The sequence below is a fragment of the Bos mutus genome, chromosome 20 (assembly GCF_027580195.1).
Source record: "Bos mutus isolate GX-2022 chromosome 20, NWIPB_WYAK_1.1, whole genome shotgun sequence".
NCBI classification, from domain to species: domain Eukaryota; kingdom Metazoa; phylum Chordata; class Mammalia; order Artiodactyla; family Bovidae; genus Bos; species Bos mutus.
Window position 1 is genome coordinate 6439466 of NC_091636.1, and position 17820 is coordinate 6457285.

A 17820-nucleotide genomic window follows, 5' to 3' on the forward strand; every position below is an offset into this window, starting at 1 on the left:
AGTTTCTTTGTGCCTATTTGTAACCATCCTTCCTTCCTCAGTTTGTCCCCAAGGAAACACTCATCTGCTCTTTATTATTATATATTAGCCTGCTTTCTAGATTTTTATAAATTGGAATCATATAGTACATTTTTTTTTTGTCTGGGTTCTTTCAGTATGATTATTTTGAGGTCCATCCTGTTATAATTCACATATCATCAAGTTTACCCTTAAGTGATTTTCAGTATGTTCACAGAGTCGTGCAACCATGAGTACTGCCTAATTAAAAAACATCTTCATCACCTCAAGAATTGCTGTACCCTTTAGCTGTCACTCCTCATTTCCTTTATCTTGGAATTCCTGGAAGCCACTAATCTCCTTTCTGTCTAGATTATTTATCTTAAAATATGTTTTTTAATCTTATTTTATTGTGGTAAGAACACTTAACAGAAGACCTACTGTCTTAACAGACTTTTAACTATAGATTACAGTATTGTTGACTGTAGGTGTCGTGTTGTATATAGCATGTCTCTAGAGCTTGGCTTTACTGAAACTTTAAGCCTGTTTTCCCTCACTCTGCTCTTGACACCCGTTGTTCTGCTCTCTGCTTCTAGGAATTTGACTGTTTTAAGATGTCTCATGTAATTGGAATCATGCAGTGTTTGTCCTGTGGCTGACTGACTTCGCTTAGCATAATGTCCTCAAGGTTCATCCATGTTGTTGTATAAGGCAGATGTACATTTTTTTGAAGCTGTTTGTATATATCCTACACACACACGCCCCCACCCCCACACCCACCCCTTATTTTCTTTATCCATTCATTCATCAGTGGACCTTTAGGTTGTTACCACATCTAGGCTATTGGTAATAATGCTGCAGTGAACATTGAATTGCTAATCTCTTTGAGATACTGATTTCCATTATTTTGGATATATACCCAGGAGTGGGATTGCTGGATCTGTGATGGTTCTATTTTTAATACTTTGAGGAACCTCTGTGCTTTTTTTCATAGTGGCTACACCATTTTTCATTCCCAATAACAGTATACAAGGGTTCCAGGTTTCCATACCCTTGTTAGCATTTGTTGTCTTTTGTTTTGCTGGTAGCAATCCTGATGCGTATGAGGTGAAACCTCGTTTGGTTTGCTGTTACCCTGATCATTTGAAACATTGAACATGTTTTATATACCTGTTGGCCATTTTAAGTTGGGTTTTATTTGTCTTTTTATTAGTGAGTTGTAAGCATTTTTCATATATTCTAGATAGAAGTCCCGTATGGAGTACATAGTTTGAAAGGATTTTCTCTCATTTTGTGGATTGTCTTTTTACTTTCTGGTTGATGTCCTTTGACGCACTAGTGTTTATAAAGTCCAGTTATCTGTTCATGTGTCACTCTTGCTTTTGGTGTTGTAGCTAAGAAGACTTTTCCTGACCTAAGGTGATGAAGATTTGCTGCTGTGTGTTATGCTAAGATTTTTATAGTTTTAACACTTAAAGTTATGTTTATGTTCCATTTGCAGTTAATTTTTGTATGTGGTCTAAAAAAGGGGAGTGGGACCCAATATCATTCTTTTGCATATGTGGATATCCAGTTGCCCTAGCCTCATTCATTTTAAAAAGACTGTTCTGTTTCCATAGAAATGCCTTGGGACTCCTGTCAAAAATCAGTTGACCAAAAATAAGAGGTTTTGTTTCTGGAACTTCTGTTCTGTTGATTGCTATTTATTCTTGTGCCAGTACCACACTGGCTTGATTACTGTAGCTTTGTAGCTTTTAAAATGGGAAGTCTTCCAACTTTGTTCTTCTTTGTTAAGATTATTTGGGTCATTTGTGTTTTTTTGCATTTCCATATGAGTTTTAGGATTACTTTGTCAATTTCTGCAAAAAATCCAGCTGGAATTTTGAACCTATAGGTCAGTTTGGGGTGTGTTGACATTCTAACAGTGTTGTCTTCTGAATCATGAACAATGGGATGTCTTTCCAGTTATTTAACTGTTCTTTAATTCCTTTGGCTTTTTGAAAAATTAATTACTTAGTTTTGGCTGTGATGGGTCTTCACTGCATCCCAGGGGCTCTTTGTTGCTGTGCACGGGCTTTCTCTAGTTGGGGTGAGCGAGGGCTACTCTGTAGTCGTGGTGTGTGGGCTTCTCGTTGCAGTGACCGCTCGATGCAGAGCAGGGATTCTAGAGTGCGTGGGCTTCAGTAGTTGTGGCATATGGCCTTAGTTGCTCTGCAGCATGTGGGATGTTCCCTAACCAGGGATGGAACCTGTGTCCTCTGCATTGCCAGGCAGATTCTTAACCCCTGGACCACCAGGGAGGTCCCTAATTCCTAGTAAATGTTTGTAGTTTTCAGTTTTGTACTCTCGCCAAATTTATTCCTGAGTATTTTATTATTTGGTGATGCTCTTGTTAGTGGAATTGTTTTCTTAATTTCATTTAAAGATTGTTCATTGCTGCTGTCTAGAAATACAATTGAATTTTTTTTTTTTTTGGCCACTCTGCAAGGCACCTGAGGGTCTAGATCCTAGTTCCCCAGCTAGGGATCAGACCCACGCCCCCTGTAGTGGATGCCCGTGGTGTTGACCACTGGACTGCCAGGAAAGGCCTCAATTGATTTTTGTATGTTGATCTTATGTCCTATAATCTTGCTGAATTTAAAAACTATCAGTTTTAATACTTTTTTAGTGAATTTCTTAAGATGAAAATCTTAAGGTCTGTATACAAGAAGGTTTCCTTTCTTTCTAGGTGCTTTTCATTTCCTTTTCTTGTCTAATTGCCCAGCTAGAACCTACTTAAGATATTGAATAAAAGTGGTGAGAATTAACATTTTTATCTTGTTCTTGATCTTAGGGGAAGATATCTGGTCTTTCACCATTAAGTGTGATTTTTCTTAGCTGTGAGGTTTTTCATAGATCCCTTTATCAAATTGAACACCTTGAGTATTTTTATCATGAATATGCTGGATTTTGTCTAATGCTTTTTCTCTGTATTTGGAGATGACCATGTGTTTTTTGTTGTATTTACATTTATATGAGCTCTTCCGTTCATCTTGGAGTAAGTTTCATGCATTACAGAAATAAAAGATTGTGATCATAAGCATTTGGATAAATGGTAGAAACCTTGAGAGTAGGTGAAATTACCCAGAGAGAGCATATAGAAAAAGATTGTGGCCAAAGGTGAAGCTCTGAGGAGTGTAAATATCCAAGCTGCTTCTTGTGCAGTGCTAAATTAAATTTCATTTCAACTAGTAGATTTTTAATGAAAAGTTCATCTAAGGTTGTAGTCCCCCCCCGACTAATTACTAAGTACTTGTGCTGTTGATGTGTCTGAAGAATCTCTGGTAACAGGAGGTTTTTCTACCCTTTATTTGATTTCTCTTATATCTGGGTAGAACCTGATAGAAATATAAAAATAAGAATTTAAGATATAGTCACAAGAAGGGAATTAGCATGGTTTTTTGAAATGAATATGTACATGGTGAGTAAGTAGAACTTTAGACTTTGTGAAAACTGTTAGTTCCATAAATTGACCTTGTTAACACTGTTAGATGCTAGACTCTACCTTTTCTCTGTTTAAAGGAATGTTTATGTAAAAATAGAAAAAAATCAATTTGTGGGAAATTTACTTCATATATTTGGTATTCTGAGGCATGCACAACAGTAAAAGCAATAGATCTTCAGGCAGTATTACGAACTAGATAGGATTCTCTTCTCATGTTTGCTTTGTCCTTTGAATTAATGTTATTTTTAAAGTAATGTCTCTTGATTTCTTTATCACTTGTAGCAGTTACTATGAGAGAACCCTAATTTTAAGGCATTAAAAAAGCTAGTCATAGTAGCTTGTTGGTGAGGCTACCCGTTAGACTAGTAAAAATTTTATGTATTTATTTTGGATTTATTGAGTATAATTGATAAGTTGAAGTTGTGATTTTGATACACATTGCAAAATATTCACCATAATCAGTATATTAATTGCCTAACATGGTTGCCATTTTCTTTCTTCCTTCTTTTCTTTTATATATATAATGTATGTGTGTGTGTGTGTGTGTAATTTTATTTACTTTTGTCTGTGTTGCGCCTTTGTTGTACGCAGGGCTTCCTCCGGTTGCAGTGGGGTGCAGGCTTCTCATTGCATGGCTTCCCTTGTTGCAGAGCACGGGCTCTAGGGTGCTCAGGGTTAAGTAGCTGTGGCTCCCTGGCTTTGGAGCACAAGCTCTATAGTTGTGGCACATGGGCTTAGCTGCTCCATGGCATGTGAGATCTTCCTGGACCAGGGGTCGAACCCCTGTCGCCTGCATTGGGTTTTACATATACATATTTACAACTGAGCCACCAAAGAAGCCCTCTTCCTTTCCTTTTTTGAGGTGCTAATGCTTAAGATCTACGTTTTTTTTTTTTTAATTTGATGTGCATACTCGGTTCTGTCCAACTCTTTTCTACTCCAGGTACTGTAGTTTGCCAGGCTCCTCTGTCTGTGGAATTTTCTAGGCAAGACTACTGGAGTGGGTTGCTCTTTCCTCCTCTAGGAGATCTTCCCTACCCAGGGATCAAACCCGAGTCCCCTGTGGCTCCTGCATTGGCAGGTGGATTCTTCATAAAGCAATGTTGTTAATTACAGCCACTCTGTAAGACATTTTGACCCTTATTAGTGTCCTAACTGAACATCAGTGGTTAAGAACTAAGTATATAACAATGTGTGCTACCTGTTTTTAATTTAAATTAGTTGTCTTAGTGTGTGTGTGCTTAGTCGCTCAGTCGTGTCTGACTCTTTGTGACCCCATGGACTGTAGCCCACCAGGCTTCTCTGTCCATGGCGATTCTCCAGGCAAGAATCCTGGAGTGGGTTGTCATGCCCTCTTACAGAGATTATTGCAAAAAGTTATTGAAGTTCTCCAGTTTAATAATGAGTAATTCATTATATGGTTGAACTTAAAAAGTCTTGCTATATTGACCATCTCATCAAATGATATGATTGGTAAAAGTTAATTTGTGAAAGGTTTGTTGCCTGAAATTTTGTTTCTTTCTTGAACTACATCATTATAACTATCCAAAATCATGTGAATAATATAACTAAGAATAATTGTTTTACTTGAAGTACTAAAAGAGTAGAATACTGACCGATAGCTAACTTAGAAAGTGACTCCAGCATGATGTCCTCTACTTACAGACTGTCTTAAGATACATTGTAAAAGCTTATACATCTGTTTGAAGGGTCAAAACCCAAATCAGGGTTCTCAAAAGACAAATCAGTGTAGCTCTGTAATATAATAAGGGAAGGCATATTTAGTTACTACTACAAACACTTCTCCTATTAAACCTTAAATGTACAGGATATTTTGAAAAGTGTATTCACAGAGGAAAGATTGCTGACTTAGCCGTTTCTAAAAACCAATGTTTCCATTTAGTCCTAATCCATAGTCCTTAAAAATTTGGAGAACGAATTCACTTCTTTGCCGTCATTAAGTAGATAAAAATGAAACTCACTAGGGAAAAAGTAAAGGGAAAAGACGAATATTCACATACTAAGGTTGGAATTGGATACTTCGTGTACTTATGCAATCACCAAATACTCTTTAAATTTGAAATTTTAATAGTTGATGAGCTTTAAAGTGGTACAGGTCTATGGACAGAGATATATATTCAAGCATACAATTCATCAAATGGTAATGGTTAATTTGCATGAGTTACTCTTGCCAGCTGTAAAATACATAGTTCTTCTCATCATCTCAGGTATACGTTATGATATGTAATAGCTGGAAAGCATTTTATATTGTAAAATTTATGCATTTATTTAACATTCGTGATATAAGAAAAAATAACCAATTTGAGACTTAACTCATGTTCTCTAAATATATGTACCTACATGGTCTTTTAAATGTGAAAAATTGTTGGATTTCTGTTTTATGACTGCAGGAAGCACATGTGCCTCGTTTCTTACCCAAAGCTACCAACTGCCAGTTCTGGATACAATGTTTGTAAGAAAGAAATATCGAGGCAAAGACTTTGGGCTTCATATGCTGGAGGACTTTGTTGATTCCTTTACAGAAGATGCACTTGGCTTGCGATATCCCCTGACCTCTCTCATGTACATAGGTAATTGGATTAAGTTTTTAGTTAAACTTGTCTCAGTGTCACTTCTGACTTGTTTCTGCACTTTATCTTAAATGTGTGTATGTCAGTATTAAGTAAATTACATTCTTGACTCTCTAGGGTCAATAGAGTCTATGTGCCCTTACCTCGCATAAATGGCCTTTTGAGGGTATGGTAGCTTTTTTTTAAGAAATTGAAATAGAATTCACATACCATTAAATCCACCCTCATAAAGTGTACAGTTCAGTGGTTTTATTATTTCACAGCTGTGCAACCATAACCACTATCTAATTTTAGAACATTCTCAACATCCCCAAAAGAAGCTCTGTACCAATTAGCAGTCACTCTGCCGTTCCTCCATTCCTTCGTCCCCTAGCAACTAACAACTAATCTATTTTCTGTGTCTATGGATTTACGTATTCTGGACATTTCATATAAATGTAATTGTATGATATATTGTAAGCTCTTTGTGTCTAACTTCTTTCATTTTGCATAAATGTTTTCAAGGTTCATCCATGTTGTAGTCTGACTCAGTGCTTCATTATTTTTTTTTTAATAGCTGAGAAATATTCTAGTGTGTGGATATGCCATCACCAGTTGATAGATTTTTGGATTGTTTCTACTTTTTAGATATTATGAATAATGCTCCTGTGAACATTTGTGCAATTTTTGAGTGAACATTGCTCTGGTGTATATATCTAGGTGTGGATGAAGTAGCTTGGTTATAACCTTGCCAAACTGCTCTGAAAGCAACTGCACCATTTTACATTCTTGTAAACATTGTATGAGGGTTGCTGTTTCTCTACATCCTCACCAATACTTACTATTATTTGTCCTTGTAAGTTTTGACCACACTGCAAGGCTTATGGGATCTTAGTTGCCTGATGGGATCGAACCCTTGCTCCTGGCAGTGAAAGCGCAGAGTCCTCACCACTGGACTGCTGGAAAATTCCATTATTTGTCTTTTTTACTGTAGCCCTCTCAGTGGATGTGGAGTGGCATCTCATTGTCTGGATGCACATTTGGTGTTGAACATCTTTTCATGTGCTTATTAGTCATATATGTATCATCTTTGGAAAAATGTATATTTAGACCCTTTAACCATTCTTTCTTTGGGTTATTTGTTATTTGTCTGTGGTAGGTTTTTTTGTTGGCTCTGCTGCAAGGCATGTGGGAACTCATTTCCCTGACCAGGGACCAGACCCTCACCCCTTGCTTTAGGAATGTAGAGTCTTAATCACTGGACCACCAGGGGAGTCCCTGTGGTAGCTTTTTAAATTAAAAAATTCAAATATACAAAAAAAAAAGTAGGAGGTAACAAAATACTCATGTATCATCCAGCATGTAGCATCCATAGAAGTGGATTATTGCCAATGTAGTTGTACTCCTGTCCTATCCAATTAGCTTATTCTCTCCCTTCCTTGAAATAAGCACTGTAGGTACGGAGTTAGAGAAAGCAGGGTTCACAAAAAGAATGAGACCGGCACTATACAGGAACAGGTCACCTTTAATGAGGCGAGAAGGGGCACCAGTCAGATTAGCGAGCTGCTGCACTAACCCAAGAAAAGAGCAAGTATATATAGGCATGTATGTGGAAATCTACTGTCTTAAGGGGGCCTGTTCTCTAAGGTTGTTCAGAGTAGTTCTCTCTTACACAGCTGGGGCAAGGAATTCTGGAGATCGGCCAGAGGCTGGACCGGCTGGGAGCTGGGCAAATCAACCTTAATGTCCATTTTTTTTCTTCGGGTGAGAGAGTTCTTTGTTTTGCATAGAATGGTGGGGAGGACCCGGAGGGGAGTTTAACTCCAGGCTGTTTTGAGCCTTGTAACTTTCCTTCAAGCAGTGTCCTTAATTTGGCATTTCTTTTCCCCATGCAGTTATTCGACTTTATACACACACACACACACACACACACACACACTCCGACAATGTCATGTTTTTTTTTAATTGTCCTTTTGGTGTGTGGCTTCGTTGGATTGTAGTTGCATCGGGTGGGCTCTTTAGCTGTGGCATGTGGGCTTAGTTGCCCCAAGGCATGTAGGCTCTTGGTTGTCCAGCCGTGGATCAAACCCGAATCCCCTGCATTGGAAGGCGTGTTCCTAACCACTGGACCACCAGGGAAGTCTCAGTGTCATACTGTTTTACATGTTTAAAGGCTTCAGGGAATTCCCTGGTAGTCCAGTGGTTAGGACTCTGTGCTTTCAGTGCCAAGGGTCTGAATGTAATCCTTGAAAAAAAAACAACTTTATATGAATAATATGTACTGTATGAATTCTGCAATTAGCTTTTTCTACTCATCTTTCTAAGATTTATTGCTATGGATTCATGTACCTCAATTTATTCTTTTTCAACGCTGTTTCTAGTGTGTGTATATATTTTGTTGTTGTGTTTTAAATGCTGTTAGTGGATTTATATTTGTATAAAGCCTGTAGTACTGCTCTTTTCTTAATGAAGTAAGATTTGATACTGGAGTGATTTGTGTGAAAACTTTTATAGTATATAATTTACCACTGATTTTAATCTAGCATCAGATATTCACTGAAAAAATGTTTTTGTTCTAAGTTTCTTCTCCCTTTTAATATCAAAAATCCAGAAAACAAGAACCAAGCATTGCATGCTCATCTTGAATCACAGTTTCTCTCTAGGCCCATACGTGAGAATGGAATGAATGCTGTCTACCCTGGATAATCTGAAAATGGATTTTCCTCTTAAAGTCTTAATTATTGCTTTACTAAATTTGGGGAGGCATGCAAACACATCTACTGTAGGCAGAGTCTCTTATTACTTACCCTTTTTAAGGATTCTAATGATAAATAAATTGAATACTAAATGAACTACAGGTGCTTATGTATTATGTAAGGCATCCTCTACTATTTTAGTTATTTTAATTGAGACAAAGGACTCAGTGTGGCCTACTGGTTTTCTCCAGCTTTTTGCTTCCTGATAGGTGTGGGAGTAACTAAAGAACCTGAGAAGTATTGTCAAATATGCGGGGGAAAAGTGACCAAATGGCATCCTGCTGTCCACATGTTCAGGGTCCAGATTAACAGATGTTAAGATTTTGCCATATTTTCATTTAAGAGAATTAAACGAGATGGAGACTTGAACAAGATGTAGATATAGTTGATGTTCTCTTTGAACCCGTCCCTAATCCCATCCCTCTCTCACCTTTTTCTCCCCAGAGGTAATTGTGTTCCTCAAGTTGGTGTGTATCCTTCCTGCCCATGGTTTCACATCTAGAAACACTACAAAACATTATTTTGTGTGCTTTCTTATTTTAAAGATTTTTAAGTTTTTAAAAAAGTAATAATTTCAGACTTATTTTTTATGTATTCAAATTTACAGAATTACTTTAGATTTTCACACTTCCCAAAATACAGATATAAGTTAAAAAGCACAGAAGTTCTCTTCATTTGCCCTATTAAAGGTCTTGCCTGAAAACTGGGTTCACCTCTTGATGAGTTTTGAGCCAAAAGACATAGCCAGGCCAAAGAGTAGGAGAACTTACCACTTGGATTAAGTGAGGGGAACACCAGGCATATTTCCCAGACCAGTGTCTCCTAAACAGTTTTTTGGTGATAAAATATACATTATACAGCGTTTTAACCATTCATTCCAATTGGTTGCTGGGATTTCTAGAAAAGTTTCAATGTGTGTTTCAGCTTGCAACCAGTACTTTGAAAAATATCCAGGAGACCATGAACTGCTTTGGGAAGTTGAAGGTGTTGGACACTGGTACCAGAGAATACCAATCACCAGAGCGTTACAAAGAGAAACTCTTAAAATTACAGGTAAGACTGTTTTCAGTTTGGACACAAGTCTAGTGTAGAAGCATTGCCTAATGATGGGCTGATTTCAGTGTTGCCCATCTGGTGATGTCCATGTGTAGAGTCTTCTCTTGTGTTGTTGGAAGAGGGTGTTTGCTATGACCAGTGCGTTTTCTTGGCAAAACTTTATTAGCCTTTGCCCTGCTTCATTCCGTACCCCAAGGCCAAATTTGCCTGTTACTCCAGGTGTTTCTTGACTTCCTACTTTTGCCTTCCAGTCCCCTATGATGAAAAGGACATGTTTTTTGGGTGTTAGTTCTAAAAGGTCTTATACGTCTTCATAGAACCGTTCAACTTAAGCTTCTTCAACGTTACTGGTTGGGGCATAGACTTGGATCACTGTGATATTGAATGGTTTGCCTTGGAAACGAACAGAGATCATTCTGTCATTTTTGAGATTGCATCCAAGTACTGCATTTCCGACTCTTTTGTTGACCATGATGGCTACTCCATTTCTTCTAAGGGATTCCTGCCCACAGTAGTAGATATAATGATCATCTGAGTTAAATTCACCCATTCCAGTCCATTTCAGTTCGCTGAATCCTAGAATGTTGACATTCACTCTTGCCATCTCCTGTTTGACCACTTCCAATTTGCCTTGATTCATGGACCTGACATTCCAGGTTCCTATGCAGTATTGCTCTTTACAGCATCAGACCTTGCTTCTATCACCAGTCACATCCACAACTGGGTATTGTTTTTGCTTTGGCTCCATCCCTTCATTCTTGAGTTATTTCTCCACTGATCTCCTATAGCATATTGGGCACCTACGGACCTGGGGGAGTTCTCTTTCAGTATCCTATCATTTTGCCTTTTCATACTGTTCATATGGGGTTCTCAAGGCAAGAATACTGAAGTGTTTTGCCATTCCCTTCTCCAGTGGACCACATTCTGTCAGACCTTTCCACCATGACCCGTCCGTCTTGGGTGGTCCCACACGGCGTGGCTTAGTTTCATTGAGTTAGACAAGGCTGTGGTCTGTGTGATCAGACTGGCTAGTTTTCTGTGATTATGGTTCAGAAAAATCAAGAGAGTTCCAGAAAAACATCTATTTCTGCTTTATTGACTATACCAAAGCCTTTGACTGTGTGGATCACAATAAACTGGAAAATTCTTCAAGAGATGGGAATACCAGACCACCTGACCTGCCTCTTGAGAAACCTGTATGCAGATCAGGAAGCAACAGTTAGAACTGGACATGGAACAACAGACTGGTTCCAAATAGGAAAAGGAGTACGTCAAGGCTGTATATTGTCACCCTGCTTATTTAACTTATATGCAGAGTACAACATGAGAAACGCTGGGCTGGGAGAAGCACAAGCTGGAATCAAGATTGCTGGGAGAAATATCAATAACCTCAGATATGCATATGACACCACCCTTATGGCAGAAAGTGAAGAGGAACTAAAAAGCCTCTTGATGAAGGTGAAAGAGGAGAGTGAAAAAGTTGGCTTAAAGCTCAACATTCAGAAGACTAACATCATGGCATCTGGTCCCATCACTTCATAGGAAATAGATGGGGAAACAGTGTCAGACTTTATTTTTGTGGGCTCCAGAATCACTACAGATGGTGATTGCAGCCATGAAATTAAAAGATGCTTACTCCTTGGAAGGAAAGTTATGACCAACCTAGATAGCATATTGAAAAGCAGAGACATTACTTTGCCAACAAAGGTCCGTCTAGTCAAGGCTATGGTTTTTCCAGTGGTCACGTATGGATGTGAGAGTTGGACTGTGAAGAAAGCTGAGTGCAGAAGACTCTTGAGAGTCCCTTGGATTGCAAGGAGGTCCAACCAGTCCATCCTAAAGGAGACCACTTGGGTGTTCATTGGAAGGACTGATGCTGAGGCTGAAACTCCAATAGTTTGGCCACCTCATGCGAAGAGTTGACTTGTTGGAAAAGACCTTGATGCTGGGAGGGATTGAGGGCAGGAGGAGAAGGGGATGACAGAGGATGAGATGACATCCTGGATGAGATGGCATCACTGACTTGATGGACGTGAGTCTCAGTGAACTCCGGGAGTTGGTGATGGACAGGGAGGCCTGGTGTGCTGGGATTCATGGGGTCGCAAAGAGTCGGACACGACTGAGCAACTGAACTGAATGATGGTCTTATAGTCCAGAGTAGTCCAATGTGTTGTCATGTGATCTCTCTAGTAATAGACCTTCTTTTCTAAAGTTGGAATTTGTGTTATATTTAAACATTTATGTCATTATTAGTAAGAAGACCTAGAGTAACCCAATAGAATATAGCTCAGTAGTCCAGTAGAAATTGGTGGGTAAGAAATGAACACAGGTTATTCAGCACAGAATAGGCATCAGGGGATCAAAGGTAGTACTCAGTCTTATGCATCTCTCTTTAAAGTTGCTAAATAACAGCTAAACTATTTAAAACTCTTTTAAGGTTTCATTGTAAGATATTGGTGAAGGGATATCCCACATCTGAATATTAATACCCTTGTTTAGGGCTTTTGTAAAAATCCGTACAAAGAATGTGACAATTAAAACCAAATACTAACTGGGTTAAAATTTTAAAAATTCTTTTTCACACAGCAATTTCTCAAAATGAAGCTAAAAGATCTACATCTGGAGAATACAGTCTTGCCTCTGTTCCAGAATATGAAGCTAGAGCTGAAGACAGTCAGTCTAGTGAGATGCAGCTAACTGTAGGTACAATGTGTGTTTACCACAGGAAATACCAAGTGTGCTTTTTCTAAAAAAGAAGTTCAGCTACTACTTAACTTTATAAATGTTATTGTTCATTCAGCAGACTTAGGTAACTTCTACTGTGTTACTTGGCCTTTTTTGTTAATTGGTTTCTAAGATTTAATTTTCTTTGAAAAATAATTTGGAATACATGAAGTAGTACAGAAGAAAATAAAAATCTATAATTCTGTTACCCTAGATCTAGCAACTAACATTTTTGTATATGTACTTAATACATATTATGAAACATGTATGTATGTATGTTTCATTTCTGTTTTTATTCTTTTATGCTTCTAACTGGGCTTCCTTGTGAGCCACAAGGTGGCTTTATCAGCCACAAGCTGGTAAAGAATCCGCCTGCAATGTGGGAGAGCTGTGTTTGATCCCTGGGTTGGGAAGATCCCCTGGAGAAGGGAACAGCTACCACTCCAGTATTCTGGCCTGGAGTATTCCATTGTGTGTATAGTCTATGGGGTCACAAAGAGTCGGACATGACTGAGCGACTTTCATTCACTTTCATACATGCTTCTAACTGCTTTTCTCCATTGACATAATATTGTAAGCATTTTCTGTGTCATTACTTTTTTTTTTTTTTAATTTTATTTATTTATTTATGGCTGTGCTGGTCTTCGTTGCTGGGTGGGCTGTTCTGCAGTTGCAGCAAGTGGGAGCTGCTCTTTGCTGCAGCGCGAGGGCTTCTTTTTGCGCTGGCTTCTCTGGTTGCAGAGCCGGGGCTCCAGGGAGCACAGGCTTCAGTGGTTGCAGCATGTGGGCTCGGTAGTTGTGGCTTCCACGTTCTAGAGCACAGGGTCAGTAGTTGTGAAGCATGGGCTTAGTCGCTCTGTGGCATGTGGGATCTTCCTGGAACAGGAATCAAACCCATTTCTCCTCCGCTGGCAGGCAGATTCTTTACCACTGAGTCACCAGAGAACCCTGTCATTACTGTATTAAATCATTGTTGTTAGGTAGCACACTATTGGCGCCCCACTCCAGTACTCTTGCCTAGAAAATCCCATGGATGGAGGAGCCTGGTAGGTTGCAGTCCATGGGGTCGCTGAGGGTCGGACATGACTGAGCGACTTCACTTTCATGCATTGGAGAAGGAAATGGCAACCCACTCCAGTGTTCTTGCCTGGAGAATCCCAGGGACGGGGGAGCCTGGTGGGCTGCCGATTGTGGGGTCGCACAGAGTCGGACACGACTGAAGCGACTTAGCAGCAGCAGCACACTATTCTATATAAATACTAGCATTTATTTCCTTAACATATTATACTTGTTTTTTATAAATGGCCCAACCATGAACACAGTTATACATGCATCTTTGTGCAAATGTAATTATTTCCTTGCACAGATAAATTTCTTGAAGTGAAATAGGTCAAATGTTGTGAAGTTATTTGGGGGAAGTTTGAGGCTATATGTGTTAAGTCACCGTGGAATGTAGTGCACTTTGCAAATACTAGGTAACCTGAAAGTAGAGGGCAGTTCCCCTTACTGAATTCCAGAGGACTTACCAGGTACTTCTCTGAAACCTACTTGATATTACTTAAAATACCGGTTCGTTGGTGGGATCCTAGAGGTTTATTTTTTACAGCATTTTGTTGTGGTAGCTTTTACATTATTATTACATTGGTTAGTCACTCACTCATGTCCGACTCTTGCAACCCCATATCTGTAGCCTGCCAGGCTCCTCTGTCCATGGGATTCTCCAGGCAAGAATACTGGAGTGGGTTGCTATTCCTTTCTCCAGGGGATCTTCCTGACCCAAAGATCGAACCTGGGTCTTCCTGCATTGCAGGTGGATTCTTTACCAGCTGAGCCACCAGGGAAGGTTTTAATATAGTCATAATTATTTTGTATGTGGGTATCTGAATATATTTTTAGTGAGTGTTGAATATGTCTGTGTAAATGCACATGCATTTCAACGACCAGTGCTTTGGGGAATTATTTGTGCCTCTCTTCTTCTGTCTTAATTAGCATGAGTGATGACTATTTGAGAAAAAATTTTGAAAACATTTTTAAGGATAATATAAATAATACAATATATATAAGGAGTTCAGTTTTTTTTTCCTACCTTTGGAATTTCAGGCTTCAGAATAAGCCGTTGTATTATGTTGCATTCCAAATTCCTCATTTATATTCAAATTACTTTATTATTGATCAGATATCATAAAATGAGGGAAAGTAGAAAAATCTATTTGTTTCATACATTTAGTGAGAGCAATGATTTACTTTAATATTAAGCCAAATAATTTGTGTCATTTTAATGAGAACATTAAAATTTCACTGTACTGTAAAGGTTGGCGATATAAATTAGATTTTCTTTCATTTTAGAAATTCTTCATATTACTGTAATATTTTAATCAAGGAAAATATTTCTCATATTAAACTCTTTATTAGTAACCACATGGGGAAGTGATTTTGTTTATTTTAACTACATTATATTTTAGCTTTATTGAGGTATAATCAACAAAAATTATACATATTTAAGGTGTACACCTTCATGTTAAGGATGATAAATGCCCAAATTGCAGCATTGGTAATACCAAAGAGGGGGCAGTTTTGAGAGATTTTTCAGTGTCCTAATGGACAGGCTTGTGGTTGGTTGAACGAAGGACAAGAAGTCGTTACTGCCCCACAGGTCTTTGATTGGAATAGCGTACTAAATTGTTATTGCCAATAACCAAGATAGAGAATAATAGTGATTAAATATGAGAGTTTAGTTTGGGACAGATTGGATAGGAAATTGGGTTGGAGAATTCACTGGAGAGAGATTTCATTAGAAATAGAGCTTTGAAAATCAGGAAAGAAGTTGGGGAAATTAAGTTGCATATTTGGATTCATCAGCAAGGAGATGTTAAAGTAAAGGTGGTAGATACGATTACCCAGGAGGATTTGGACTGAGAAGGAGCTGCGGACAGAACACTTGGAAACCCCAGTGTGTATCAGTCTTGCATATTAGGGGGTTTCACAAGTGCTTAGGCTCATAATAAACTGAAGCTGTAAGATGGCCTTTTTGCTTCTTAAGTGAGCCTTCTTAACTGATGGATGATGAATACAAAAGGTGCTATTTGAAAAAGTCTTTAAAAGGTTTTCTCTGAAACTGAAGTAGATGCATAGGAAGGAAAAAGGGTCTAAAACTTTTGGTTTTGATGTGTATCTCTGTTTTAGATTGATTCTCTAAAAGATGCCTTTGCAAGTACTTCTGAAGGTAAGAAATTCAGCTGGTCTATTAGTTGAAGTGTTTGAGAGTGTTAGAATTAAGTGTGTGTGTGTGTGTGTCCCTTAGTATAAAGACTTACACACCTCTAATATCTAGGTCGGGGTTCTGGTACCACTGATTCTGCTGTGTGAACAGATAAGCTATCGTACCTCTTTTTTTTCATTCCCTTACCTGTAAAAGAGGGACCATAACGTCTGCCTTGTTTATTTCTCAAGATTATTGGAAGAGAATCTAAGTGAAAATGCACAAATACTTTGCAGAGCTCAAGGTAACACAGATATGTGAGGAATGAATACTGACTTTAAGATTATTTCATAATTTAAAATATGTCACTGATATGATTTCCTAGCCTGATGTGATAGGAAGTGTGAAATTGTGGTGATATAGTTAAACTGGCTTAGCTCTTGCATTTCTGTGTATAATTAATGGGTAATTCTTTGACTACACAGTCAATTAACTATGGGCTTGCTGTTTTTTTTTCAGGTCATGATAAAACACCTGTTTCCACTCGTACTCGAAGTAGCCATCTAAAGCGGCCAAAGATTGGAAAGCGGTTTCAGGATTCCGAGTTTAGTAGTTCTCAAGGGGAAGATGAAAAGACTCCTCAGACTTCTCCCACAGCTTCAGTGAACAAGTAAAGCATTGTTTATCTTACTGTCATTATTTTGTGTCCTCTTATTTTCATAGTATTTAGTTTTTAAGGTGGCATTTTTTATATTATTTGTGTAGTAAATGACCTTGGTGTAGAAGTTTGTATTTGAGTTCTTCAACAAGATTATTGATTACACTTAAAAAGTGTCACATTGACAGTATTATAGGGAGAAGTTGCTAGTAAGAGAGTAGAATAAACTGATGTTTTAGTCTCTTGTGTGAAAATCCAGAAGAATCTTCTAGTGATTAAAGTATCTCAAATGAGCCGTTTATTGTCAGCTTTGAAATTGACAGTAGCTGTGGTTTTTAGTAATCCTGAAGTTTAGTCAATTTAAGAAACCCTCAATTTTACTTTATAATGGACTTATCTTACTAGATTATAGAAAATAACATAAATTAGTAATTGCCATAAATGAAATCATCAGCTCCTCCAGAAACTTAATAGTCTGCTGAATCAACAGAACCCTTGGATCAAAACCTTATTTTCCTATTTAAAAAAAGCAAGATTTTGAATATTATAGTTAAATTAAGCTTTTGCTCTGATAGTCTTACTAACTGTTCTTGAGTCAACCATTCATAGCTTTGCCATCTTGGCTATAAAATTATTCTCAGGTAAAGTATTCTGTAGCTATGCTAATTTAATTCTGTATATAATTTTAAATTTGGATAATTATGTAAATGTTATATTTTAATGAAAAATCTGCCATTTTAAAGAAAAATTTATTTGTGAAAAGAGTAATAAGAGTTTAGATAATTATGTTTTTTTCCCACTGAGTAACATTTTGATATAATACCCTTTTTAGAAGGGAATGTAATAGCACATTTTAAATTACACATCACAGAACTGTTGTGGAATTTTTCTTTAGCTTTTCATAAAATAGTAGCAATGAGACTAAATGCTTAATCTATGAAGAACAATATGTCATCTTTACCCTTGTCTGCTGCTACTGCTGCTGCTAAGTCGCTTCAGTCATGTCTGACTTTGTGCGACCCCATAGACGGCAGCCCACCAGGCTCTCCTGTCCCTGGGATTCTCCAGGCAAGAACACTGGAGTGGGTTGCCATTTCCTTCTCCAATGCATGAAAGTGAAAAGTGAAAGTGGAGTCCCTCAGTCGTGTCCGACTCTTAGCGACCCCATGGACTGCAGCAGTAGTCTCTAATACACGTGTCTGTACCTGTGACACAGGTTGAGAGAGCTGCAAGGTAGATTGTAATACAATAATAGAAGTGAAAGTGCTGTGGATACAAAGGAGAGCGTGATTGACTCTAATGGAGGGGGTGGAGAAATTTGACATTTGGGCCAGGGCTTCAGGGATGAGTAGGAACTCAACAAGCATATTTGGGAA

The 17820-nt window shown here is 38.1% G+C and overlaps 1 protein-coding gene across 4 annotated transcripts in view; it reads left to right on the forward strand.

Annotated features, from left to right (window-relative positions):
• The window catches only part of FAM169A (family with sequence similarity 169 member A), a 65885-nt gene that overhangs the window by 34465 nt on the left and 13600 nt on the right, over positions 1-17820 (forward strand). For all 4 annotated transcript variants that reach the window (XM_005899785.2, XM_070357438.1, XM_070357439.1 and 1 more), the window contains 5 exons: positions 5893-6072; positions 9732-9860; positions 12450-12562; positions 15771-15810; positions 16306-16456. In XM_005899785.2, the coding sequence (XP_005899847.1) occupies positions 5893-6072; positions 9732-9860; positions 12450-12562; positions 15771-15810; positions 16306-16456 (613 nt within the window). The remainder of the gene's footprint in view (positions 1-5892; positions 6073-9731; positions 9861-12449; positions 12563-15770; positions 15811-16305; positions 16457-17820) is intronic.